We start from the raw sequence: 13,386 nt of genomic DNA, 5'->3' as shown, positions 1-13,386 counted from the left end.
AAAGATGTGATTTTGGAACGACCAGCCCACTGGAACCCAAGATGTGAAGGAAACTTTTCCAGAAGAGACTGAATATGAGAGACCATGTGTTCCAGTTGGCACATTGGTAGAAGGGCTAGAGGATGTAAAGGAATGAGAAGCTGAATCGTGTTGTGCATGTAGGTAGTGCTGTGGGTCTAGGTGACCTGAGCTGGGGAGGGCTCATTTCTTGTGATGAGTGACTGGCATGTGAGGCATAAGGGGTTTAGTTGGGTTGGTCTCTTGGGAGAAGGTAGGAAACCTCTGTAAGTAAAAATGCATGGTACCACTAGGATACTATTCTTTCCTGGTGTTCCTGGGATGGTGGTGGCAAAGGAGTGCAAAAATGCCAACTCAGGAATTGGTTCTCTTGGAAGCAAGAGGCTCTCTAAGAGGCAGAGCGGTGTTTCCCTGAATGCAGGTCATGTCATCCGGAGCAAGCAATGAGTGCTGACTGTTTTATTTGGCAGCTCATGTTGTTTCTCCTAGAACAAAAGGTTTTCAGAAACCCTAAACCTAGGCACTCCGATTTTAAAAGAATCACTACAATGGTGTATTGAGGAAATAAAAATTTTTTAAAGACTGGGGAGTGATAGAAGGGGTCATTGTTGGATAGCAGTGCCAAGATGCTTTGTGCTCTAGAAGAAGCTTTTTCTGTTTTGCCTGTAGACTGCTGTAACTGAGAATAAAGAGACAATGGTGTTATAGAAAGCTAGCCTTTTGTTGTGAAGAAAATAAAGCAATGGCATGAGGTTAGTTTTTTTCAGTATTTGATAAGAAATGGAAATAATCCAAGTATCATTTTGAAATTATACCAATTTACACACACTATTTAAAAATGCTAAACAAAGTTGAATGTTCAAAGACAGGTAATAGCAACAGAAAATTAATTCAAAGATAGGGTGGTTCTTTTTACTTAACTCTGCGAGTAAAGTCTAACTTTTACAAGGATGTTGGACTTATTAAAATGTGGGACTACCCTTCTTTTTAAAATCACTTTAAAAAAGTAAAATACACAATACTATTGCAGAAAATAAAACAGAATAGCAGGATTTCAGGAAGAACTAAAAGAGTTGTTTGAAATGTTATTCAGCCTTCTTCTAAAATATCCCTTGAAAAATCAATGCTGGCAAAGATCAGTATTAAGTGGAACGTAGTTGAATCCTCAGACCAGTACATTTGCTAATGTGTTTTTCAAATTTTTGTAAATTTTGACAAAGGGCACTTTAAAAAGTAGAAATAATTTATGCACATAAATTATTTGTACCTCTAATTTTAAAAAATCAATACGTTTGATCAAATAATGTATTTGATTGCTCAAATTCTGTTTGCTCCTTTTTTTCTCACTGCATTTATTGTGTTGAAAGATAGAAGGAATATTGCAGGGGCTTATTCCTCATGTCCTGAATCACTAGAACACTAGAATTACCACCAAAGATCTGAATACTACCTTTACATTTTGCTTCTTGCATGAAACGTTTCCCTTTCAATTTCCTGTTACTGTGCTGCTCCAACCTGCAATCCATCCCATATCCAGTTTAATGAATCAGTTTTGCCTGCCTTTTAAATCCTTTTCATCAAGTAATTTCTCTGGTGAAATTTATTTTGAATGTCTTAAGATATCTGAAAATGCTATAACTGTGTGAGAGATTACATACCTTCTGAATCTCGGTACCCCATCATCACATAATTATTTGCTAGATGTACAATCTGTTTTTTCCATTCCTATCCTGGATAGGCATTTTTAAGCACAAACATCACAGGCAGGTGCCCTTATTTTTCCCATACTTATTATTTCCAGTGAAAACAAAGTGATAGCTTATTTTTACTAATCCTCAATGCACAGCATTGGTACCCACACGCTTACCATTATAAAGGAATAAGTGGAAAGAAATAGAAGGTGCTAACTAATAATCTAGTTGAGAAGATGTGAAATAAATATGTTTGTGCATTCAGCAAATATTTATTAAGCACTTACTATGTGTGACTCTTAGGTATAAAACACACAGATGAATAGAAACACTACAAATATGTCAACTACATATAATAAAATGAGTCTAAATACAAGCAGGGGACGATGAAAGGTATAAAATTCCAAAATTGCCAGCTCAAGTTATTAGTGAGGAAACTTTCATTTTTTCGCTTTCAATGTATGCTGTATAGCTTCCTTTTTTTCTGCTTTCTGATCTGAGGGCTCTATAACCTGGCAGAGCTCTACAGCGCTGTAACTTTGAGTGCACAAGCAATTTCTTAACTACAATCTGAGAAGAAACAGACCTCCCAATGGGTAAAAACATGGATGTCATGACACTTCCTGTGTAACCCCATTAAACTTCTTCTCAGGGTGTCATAGCTTTGAAGAGTTCCACTTTAATCAGTTCACAATCTCTATCCTGTGGGCTGTGCCAGGTTAAGGAATATGAACTTTTTGTAAGAATAAATGGATTGCCACTCTGGAATCCATTAAGGACGTTAAAAGAGTCATCATAGTCTTCAATATCTAGTACTAATTTGTGGAGTTTGTGATGAGAAGGTGTTAAGAGAATGTTTCAGAAATGTATTCTAAGTGACATTTTTTCTTTCAAATCAACAAACAAAATAGAATTGAAACATTAATGTTTGGTAGCTGCTTCCTCAAGTAAAACAGCCCTGGCTATGCACCAGGTGCCACCTAGATAGTTAATAACTAGGAGCTTTAGTCTATGAGGTGCCACTAATGCTGAATTCATTGTCTCCACCAGTCCCCAGATCCCTTGGTCTTAATCCTGTGTCTGTCCTCTCTCTGCAGATTGGAGAGTAATTGCCTCTAAGAATTTTGACCAACTGGGAAACAAAAACCCATTTGAGCCCTTTACGTCTTACCTCCCCGTTAAAAAACAAGCAAACAGAAACCTCCCTGCTTCCCCAAGCTAAACAAATGATGAGTCTGATTATTTCTTTTGTATACTTTTAAAAAAAAAAGATTATAGACAGATCATAAGCATAAAAGAAAAAAAAAACAATAGAAATTGTAAAAGAAGGGCAAAGCCAGGCAGTGAACAGGGGAGGGGGTAAAAGGAAGAGGGAGAGGAAAATTATGTTAGCAAATCAAAGCTGAGGCAAGCTCCTGCAATTGAGAAGAAAATTAGCTCTGAGATTCTGGTGACCAAAGCAAAAAATAGAACTACAATGGATTCTTAACAGATTGTCAAGGGAAACAAAATTTTCCCTGGCTCTGAATTATTAAAGGAATTTATCACCTGGGCCTTAAAATACAGGTCATTTGGACAATATAATAGATGGAGACTGCATTAGCAATTTATTAAAAGTCCTATTGACATTTCTTAGATCTTCCCTAGATAAATTATATTTAACATGTAAAAGTTGCAGCTGGCATTCAAACTACTGTTACAGTTAAAAGTCCATGACAATATTTTCAAATACTTTAATTCTGTGCTGCCCAATGCTTCTAGCCCCCAATTCCCTACTCCATTATCTGTAGTATCCTGCTTATTCATTAAAATAGTTATGCCATCATTAATAGTACAGATTACACCCCACGATGGGAATAATAATTCTAAAAAGTTACATGGAAGACCAGAATCTTAAATTGGGATAGGTCATACAAGGTCATGTATTACAGTAGATTTCAAACCTGGCCCTTCATCCCAAATACCTGGCAAGATTTTTAAATATCATATTCCCAAACCCAGCTTCCAGATTCTGATTTAGTAGTTCTGGGTATAGGCCCAGACATTTGTTGTTGTTGTTAAAGAGATTCTCCTATGAAGTCAGGCACTGAGGAATCACTGATCTGATCCATTCTCCCATCCAATACAGAAATCCTCTCTAAACATGGCAGTGAGTCAGTTGCCCAGACCATGCTGAAGAATATCCTTGACTTAATGAGAAAGGATATTCCATTATGGGAATGTTCTAATCATCAAATCATACTTTCTCCGCCACCACCATATCTTTTAAAAAGGTTTCATTTGGTTTCTGATTAAACGTTAATTGTTAGGAGCTGCTAATCCTTTAAAATATTTCTGTTCCTATAGTCTATGTATCAAATATTTGAAGATCTTCCAAATAATGAAAATGCATCAGGAGGATTCTATTAACGTAATTCTTGAGAGAATTATTTAGTAAGTAAAACCCTGTGCCATGCAGCTATTCATCCTTAAAGTGTATGTAATGTTAGTTGAAATACATTTTATTAAGGTTGGCAAGTTTTATACACTATATGATCTTATACTAAAAGATTTTTGAATCCTTATATCAGTCGTACTGTCAAGTCGATGTCTTTATTGAAAGTATATCTTAATTTTTTCCATTTTTAACATACTTTAGAGTTTCTTATTTATAGTAATTAGTGCTATTTTGAGTGCTTCTCTAAAAAGTCTGTGTCTGCCTCTAAGAAACCACTTTCATTTTACTACTTAGATCCCTAATGTTTAGAATGCGACCTGAATTGAAGATCTTAGACTGTTTAACATGAATAATAAATGACCAGAATAATTTACAAGTTATGCATTTCAAATTAAATGAATAACAAATAAAATTTCACATTATAGCACTGAATTTAAGATTCATTACATGTGTATGAGTCCCATGTGATAAACAGGGCTAGGCAAAATAGCATGAAAATAAATTTAAGGTAGAGAAAAATAAATTAATTAGGTCTGTCATATTCCTCAAGGGAAAGAATTATACAAAAGAGCAATTACTTTGTAACTGCACCTTAGGAAGTCTAATTGACTGTGGAACTATTTTCTCCACTCTTCACTTTTTCTCTATTTTCAAATAGGAGTTGATTGGGTTTTCGATATAAATGGTCTTTGGAAATGTTTAGACCAGGTAAAGCCTCTCAGGGATGTCAAAGCACATGTAGCTGGAGGTAATGTAATTTCTTCACATAGACTGGTACTTAGAGATTATCTTATCAGTGTAAAGTACAGAGGTTAAAAAACTGCTTCATTGCAGGGGACTCCAGTATCAGGAAGCAGTCTAGGCATCGGGTCATCATTCAACTGCCAGCCAACGGGGGCCGAGACTGCACAGAGCCCCTCTATGAAGAGAAGGCCTGCGACGCACCTCAAGTGTGCCAAAGTTACAGGTAGGGTTAGAGAAAGGTATCATGAGGGAGGAGCTGAACAAATATGTCAACTCCTCATTCTTTCCTAGGATAAGGAAAGGAAGTCAACACTGTTCCTTCCACAGGCTTAATGGAGTTGGGATGTTTATGGCTGTAGCTGCCATTCTTGTCTCTTCAGGAGAGCTGCTCTGCTGCTGAAATGATGTATAAGGAGCAAATACTTGTATAAATTTCCAAGGTGTGGTGTTAGCTCCAGTAGTTTGGGGAAATGTCTTATGTTGATATAACATGTAAGAAATGCTGAAAAGTGATTAGTAATTATGAAACATGTATGCTTTAGGAAGCAATTCTTTTTCACTTAGAAGAATAGCCTAAGCATTTCTCCCCTGCTCCAAAGAGCACCTGTTTGTTCTCATAAATGCTTGCATTCTGGCTCAGGAAATGACATCTGTATTTCAATGATGCTTAGATGTTCTGTTCATTTGTGATCACCTTAAGTAAAATTACAGTTATTGAAGCTATATATCATCTTGATAATTTATTAGAGAAATTTTACCTCCTCATGATTAAGACAGAAATTATCTAATAGAAACCTGACGTGGTATACATTTGCAGTCCCGACAGCAAATGAGGTATTATGGCATCAATTAATGAAAAATGTAATCACAAAGTAAATATTTAAGATGACATTGTCAAATTTGCCATCTTAATATATGAGTCTTTAGTTCTGAGATGACAAATACTATAATTGTATGCTTACACCGTGAACATGGACAACTACTGGTTCAAACTTACTTATTTTTGGAATTTGTTTTTGTAAAGCATATTATAATTATAGTTGCTGAGATACTCCTACAATGCTACCCAAAAGAGCACTATACAAAAGACTCATGAATTGAATACAGTTTCATAACTTGAATAAAATAAATATACTTTATTTAAATGGCATACATCACTTCTGGAGCCATCTGGTGCATTTGTTGGCAGTCCTAATCATTAAAAACTCTAAATGTTTTCTATAGAGTCCTATAGAACTTGACAATGATGTGTTCTTGTCTTCACTACCAGAGAAAGTACTTTTATATTTAATGTCACTTCTTCTAAAGCCTAGGTGGAGATCTAAATGAAATTTAGATAGAACTGAGCATCGTTAAATAAATTTCTGTTTGCAGTGGTCAAAGTCGTGGTTCCATACTGCTGTGTCTCTGTGATTTGCCTGGTATTTTTGCTTCTTCTCCATTGGGCTTCTGTTCTTGTCTTGTAGGTGGAAGACTCACAAATGGCGCAGATGCCAATTAGTCCCTTGGAGCGTGCAACAAGACAGCCCTGGAGCACAGGAAGGCTGTGGGCCTGGGCGACAGGCAAGAGGTGGGAGGCGCCATTTCACAGTTCATTTCTCCAGCATCACTAGTTTAACCACGGTTTTGATGCATTTGTCACTTGGACACCATGCTTTGCAAACAGAGAAAAGCAGATATAAATCTGCTGTGAGCCATTCCACAAAACATCAGGACATGGAAACTTGTCTTTTTACACTGTTCCCGATGTTCTTTGGCATTAGCGCATAACTCTTGAATTTTTCTCATATTTATATCTGAAAGAAAGTCAGGCCAAGCTTTCAGTTATGACATAGATGGTACACTGAAGCTTTATTGTTTGTTTGTTTGTTTTTAGATTAAGGTATTCCATAGCATTTTGCTTGCCACCTTAATAAGCAATAAGATTCTTACCTCCTTGCCTATATGCATTATATATGTGCATACATACAATGTAATAGAATTAGTTAACTTTTTCAGAAGTTCTCAGAATGACATCTCTGTCATTTTCATGGCTATCCACAACTCTGTTCATATTCAGTACTGATTTTTAAATGGTAGACTTATTTACTTGACTGCAATCTGCACCACTAAATAACATGGAATCTTGCGGAATGGGTAATGAGAATGTTCAAGATTGCCATCGTTATTTACTAGATATTATAGGGAATATATAAACTCAAGATTTGGAGTCTGTTGTTTCTTCCAGACATAGCAAATTCAGTCTTTAAAGAGTACATGATTATTATTACTCATATTGACTTAAAGCATATAGCTTCTGCTGTATATTTAAAATGTAGCACAATACATAATTGAATATGCAAGCAACTTTAATTTATAAAAAACATATTTTGCTCTCCCATGTGTAGTTATGTATTTCATGTTGATACAAAAATTTGAACATATAGAGCAGACTTCCAGTTTTTGCTGATTTGATCTGGGACTTCATTTTCTATAGAGTGGAAAAAAACTGCCTTTTTAAGAAAAAATAAAGTTTCTATTTTATAAAAAAAAATAAAAGAAAAAAACCTATTTTTATAATCTTCCTTTTAGAAGTCCTCATCTGAAACATAAAACTTAGTTTCCAAATAACCTTAAATTCCTAGTTGCAGTAGTTTTCAGGATTTCTTTTTATTTGCATAATTCTCATTATATATCTCCCACCATCAACTTTGGGTAAAACATAACTGTGACTCCCTTTACAGTTATAGAGACTTAGGTATATAGAACTGAAAGTCATTCTCCTCCATTTCAAATCCTTCTTTAAGAAATTGAGTGATATGAGATTTTCTTGTCATGCCCTACTAACTCCTTCTTGAATCAGGCATAGATTTGCATATATTTGGGGTTCTATATAGAGTTTATAATGAAAATGAGCATGAGTTTGGGAATCAGGAAACAAAAGTTTTAGTCTCCATTCTTATACAGTGTGTCTTACTCATCCCTTCGGCTTTCTGGACCTTAGTTTATTTAGATTAAAAAAAGAGGGGTTTGGATCAACTGATATTTTAGGATTATTCGAATTTTCATAGTAGATGCACAAACAATACCCAGAGATCGAAATGTGAAATAAAATTAGGTAAAGCAGATGAAAGCCATATTTTTATAAAACACCACTGGAGGAAATACAAGATACAGTAGAAGCAACACAAGCGTGAAAACAGCCTCAGTTCCAAACGATGACGTATAAGCTGCACAACCTTGGATGACTCATTTCCTCCCTTTAAGGCTAAGAACACAAAAGCCTTACAGCAGTTGGCACATGTTGTCTTCATTAAATGTTCATTTCTTCCCTCTTCCTGTTTGTTCACAACCTAAGTGAATGTATACATAGGGCCTTTCGGGTTTTGACACACAGTCTGCACCAAAACTATTTTTTCTGTGATTACCAGCAAACTTTGCATTTCCAAATCGGAAAACTGTTCACTCTTCATCCTGGGTGGCCACCTGGTATTGAATACTTGTTACCCACTCCCTCTGTGATAAAAGGGTCTTTAGCGTCTTCAGTGCATGACTTTCTCCTATCTTTCTGATTGTTCCATTTTTGATTTCCTATTACTGGTGTCTCTTTCTCTGCCTGTACTTACATAGTGCTTCCTAATCTTGGCATACTTGTCAAAAAACTTGCTGTACCTCAGCAATCTTATCCATTTTCAGGATATCTGGGAAGTGAAAGTTGCATTATAGCAAGTGATATCTTCATAAATATATTTAGAACAATTCCTTTAACTTCCATATGAAGATAGTCTTTTTATTGCCTTAGTAGATGAAAGACTGATTTTTCGTACAGCTTGTATTTCTATAGAAACATGAAATGGAGAAAATTAAGAGTGTAGAAGTATCTTTTACTAATTGCAAGAAGACAAAATTTTCTTCCTTTGATGATCATGGCTGTTTTCAGAACTCCACATTATTAACCTGCCAAGTTCTTCCTATTTTCATCTTTGTCCTTACTTATGTGGTCAGAGACTTAAATAAAAAAATGAACTTGTGTTATTTTTTTCTTTGTAATCTCAATTTTAATAGGAAATACATGTTTAATATTATCATTACAAGTGTCATCATGCTGCAATTTGAACATTTTGAAACATAGATAATTAAAATAATAAATGAATATAATTCATCCATTGAGGAAAGTCATAGCTAACATTTATGATGTAAAATAAACTTACTTGCTATATTAATTATATAACTTATTATTTTACAAATATGCTTTGCATCACTTTTGAATCCCTATAATCTACCCGATTATTGCGTTCCAACACAAAATTATAAAACGTATAATGGAATCAAATAAAATACATGTCATAGTTTGAGGAAAAAATCATTGTGAAGTGTAGACTTCAATAACATTTTTTGAGGGAATATATTTACCAGTACTAACAAAGGAAGAAAGAACCAAATAAAATAGAACTATGTGGGTAAAATTGAATTATTACTATTACGTCTTTGTAGTTCATGCACATTTTACTTACATATAACTTGAAATGCTATTTACTTAAAGAAATGTAATAAAATTCATTGAGAATATATAAATAGGATTCTCTGAGGATTTAGTCTGCAAAAAAAAGGACAAAAGGAAGAGAGGAAGGAAGGAAAGTAGGAAGGAAAGAGAAAAGGAAGGAGTGAAGAAGGAGGAGATAGAAAAGCATATGTTCTAACTCCATTTGGCAAAAGTAGAACTCTTGTGTTCTTATGAGGTAAACCTTTTTTTCAAGTGTCCAAATTCCTAAAACATCCAAACCAAGAATTCAAAATAAAATGAATTACAAAAATGAAAACTATTAAATATCATGTCATTAAAAACAATACTGCCCTATTTGGTCAAGGTGTACTATCATGTTGTAAGCTACGGTGTTGTCATTAAAAGTTCCATGGTATCACAATGGCCATGTTCAAAAGAAAGGACAGAGAGGTGTGGATTGTAACAGTTTTAGAATGCTGAATTGGAAAATACAAATATATATTAAATATATTTCTTATAACATATGCATTTTATCTCATTCTCTTATCTCTAAAACAGAAGGAAAAAATATTTATAAAATGACGAAGGTAAATCAAGAGAAAGAGAAAAGTTTCCGTGGACTTTTGCTATTTTTTATGACAAAAAATAATTCTATAGCAAACATTGAAACAATAAACAAAGACTATAGAGAAGCTACTCTCTGTCCCGTCTAGCATATCAGAATTTCTCATTTCAATTACTCATTCCACTGTTACTGCATTCAGAAGACTGTAGAAAAAGCTATAAATGTTAGGAAAGAATGAAGATCTTTAAACCAGAGAGCTTCTATTTTTTAGGGAAATTAGATCACTGTTAATGCCACCTAACAAGTAAGAACTAAAAACTGAAGCTTATCAATTGCAAAGCCAGTCATTTGAAGTTGAAGAGTGAGGAAAGACTTAAAGTATGGGTTGGGACTTGACTTGTACCGTAATATTGGAAGTAGAGAGGATAAAAGAATACGAAATAAGATCAATTCTATAAGCTAAGTGTTTGAGGTAAGAAAAACAAAAACATTAAATGTGTTCACAGAAAAGTAGGTGGATTGGGCTCTGAAGATGTGATCTGGAGCCTGGGGTGATTTTGTGGAAGGCTATCAGTGTCAAGATCAGTATTTTAGACCTTGTTCAATAAGTGGTATGAGCAAGGACCTGATGAAAGCAGTGTTTTATCTGTCAGCGTGTACAGAATAAATTAGAAAGATAAGACACTTGGGCCTGAATGCCAGCTAGTATGCTGCTGTAGCAATGCAAGGTTGAAGTCGTAGAAGCAACAGTAATATAAATAGGCAAAAATAAATAAATTGTGGATATATGATAGAGGGAAATATTTTTGGGAATTAGTAGCAGACAATAGAAGAGAGGTAAAAATAAAAGAGTCGAAGTTGATCTATGATTCTTTAAGTCCAACATTTTTAGTGTAAGAATAGTTTCATTGGTGAAAATTCTAGGTCTAAAAGTAGAGCTAATTTTGGAAAGTGTATTTTATACATTTTATATGTGAGGCCATGGCAGGATTAGCCGAGTGGAAATAACCAGGTATGCACCTGAAATGTAGAAACGTAGTTGTAGAGATAGCGTAGGATGGAAGATGGAAATTTGGGTAACATTTCCATAGAGTGAATTGCTGAAGTTATAAAAAAGCTAAGATCTCTAAAATGCAACTTGTATTATATATATGAGTAAAAGCGATTATACCTTATCATTAATAGATTTCTTTTTTCTCTAAAAAGTTTGCATTTGTAGATTCTTTAAGCATTTCTTTTAAAGTATTTAACTTAAATGTTATTAACATTAAATTATTGTGTCCTTGTACTCCCACTTGAATAATATCATGTAACTAAGATATGAGATAGCTAACTTTACCACTGTCTGATTCTAGAGATAGAAATGTTTACTGCATGGCTCTTATCAATCTATTTGTCCATACCAGGAGCCAGCAAATTATATGGCCTGTGAGCCAAATCCTGCCCGCAGCCTGTTTTTTGTAATTAGTTTTATCGGAACACAGCCACAGCCATGTTTTTACATATTGCCTATGGCTGCTTTCATGATACAAGGCAAAACTGAGTAGTTGTGACAGACCATATGGCCTACAAAGCGAAAAACATGTACCATGTAGTCTTTTACGGAAAAAAATTGCTGACCCTTGATCTAAAACCAAAAACCATGTGACCAATGATGTAGTCATAACTTCTAATAATACTGAATAGTCGTTACCCAATAGGATCAGAAAATCCGTGGAATTTATCTTGTCACTTGGGAAGATGTATACAAATTCAATTCAACAATAAAAGAAGCATTTTATAGTTATGAAAGTAGCAGATTTTAAAGACTGGGACGATAGTAAAATATCTGCCTTTAAGGATGAAATTGCAGCATTCTTTTTGGGGGAGGTTAGGAATAAAATGTTGACTCTAAGAACTTTAGTAGTAAAAAATAAAATTAAAAAGGGGCTAAAGGTGAAACCAGAAAATACATGAGCTGTGGAAGACAAGAGAGAAAAATATTCCAGGCCTCAAAATTCCTTTGTCTAGAACATGATAAATTATACCCAAAAGTTGGATATTCAGAGTTAATTTACTAAGTACACATAGAAAAGAGAGAATGTGTGTCTTATATAATATGTATCATTCAGCACAACACTTAAAAGGTTACCTATTATGATTCAGTTCTTCTCCAATGTCTAGAACCTTCCATATTAATAGAAAAATATAACACAAATTCCTTTTTATCACTTTAGTAGCCACACCTCCTAGGCCCACACCTACTTTTAACCACCTGTTAACAATAAAATAAAGTGGCCTTTATAGACAGACTTTCTTTTTTACTATTAATACTATTAATAGCGGAATTTTTCCAATTGGAGGAACTATCTGTGATGACATGTTTCAGAAGATTTGGGAAGAGTCTCTTTAAAAATTGTGAACTGTTGACTACTTATAATCTCAGCACTGACATTCACTCTAAAGCAAATTTGTGAGAATCATCCTTATTCAGAAATGAGTTAAAATGACACAGGAATAAGAATATAGATAGAGTCTCTTCTAATCAAGTAAATGCAGTCTTGATAAAAATCTATATTTTGTTTATGTCAAAACTATATGAAAAGTTTTTCTGGTCTATTATATTAGAGTACAAAGTGCTTTAAAAGAAAATTTATATATTCCTGAAAGTTTGAAAAGCATATAGGAATTTTTTATTTATGACCCAATTCCTTTACATTTGAAACGAAAAGTGACATAATGGTGAAGCAGAATTTTATATCAATTATTCCCAGAATCACCAGTAATTTTTGCCCAATCTTCTCTAAATTGGATTAGCTACTCTGCTACATAATGAGTATTTTCTTTAAGTTTATCAAGTGTTTCTGTAGAAACATTAGAAATCTTTTATAAAACAAATGCTTAAAATGTTGTATTGATAGTTTTATCAGGCTTCTTGGGCTTCTATAACAACACACTTTAGATCAAGTAGCTTAAACAAAAATTTATTTCTCACAGTTCTGGTGCATGTGAAAGTCAAGGTGCTAGCCAATTTGGCTCCTGGCGAAGGCCTATTTCCTGACTTGCAAATAGCCATCTTCTCTCTGTGTCTTTACATGGCAGAGAAGGAACAAGGCGGAGAGAGAAAGCAAGGGGAGTAAGAGAGAGAGAAAGTGCACTCAGGTCTCATCTGAGAAGGGCACTAATCCCATCATAAGAACTTCACATTCATGACCTCATCTTCAAATACCACCATCACGTTGACGACTTCAACATGTGGATTTGAGGGAGACACAACTCAGTATATAGCAGTAGTGCAGGATCCATACTTTTAAATAAAATTCCTATCATCTTAGTGTAGAGAGCTGTATGTGTGTTAATATTATGCTCTTTCAGAAAGCTGTGAAAACAGGTAACTCAGATTTCTAAAAACCAATCCAAACTTTTTGAATGTAATTCAATATAATACATTCTCTCATAAAATAAATAT

At 34.4% G+C, this 13,386-nt stretch overlaps 1 protein-coding gene across 3 annotated transcripts in view; it reads left to right on the top strand.

Moving 5' to 3' along the window:
* THSD7A (thrombospondin type 1 domain containing 7A) overlaps window positions 1–13,386 on the top strand; it is a 513,627-nt gene that overhangs the window by 399,265 nt on the left and 100,976 nt on the right. For all 3 annotated transcript variants that reach the window (XM_017956915.3, XM_017956916.3, XM_017956917.3), the window contains exons 10-11: window positions 4,981–5,113; window positions 6,357–6,460. In XM_017956915.3, coding sequence (XP_017812404.2) covers window positions 4,981–5,113; window positions 6,357–6,460 — 237 coding nt within the window. The remainder of the gene's footprint in view (window positions 1–4,980; window positions 5,114–6,356; window positions 6,461–13,386) is intronic.

This window comes from Papio anubis, chromosome 4 (assembly GCF_008728515.1).
Source record: "Papio anubis isolate 15944 chromosome 4, Panubis1.0, whole genome shotgun sequence".
NCBI lineage: Eukaryota > Metazoa > Chordata > Mammalia > Primates > Cercopithecidae > Papio > Papio anubis.
The sequence above is the reverse complement of the archived record's forward strand: the minus strand, read 5'-3'. Positions and strand labels throughout refer to the sequence as shown.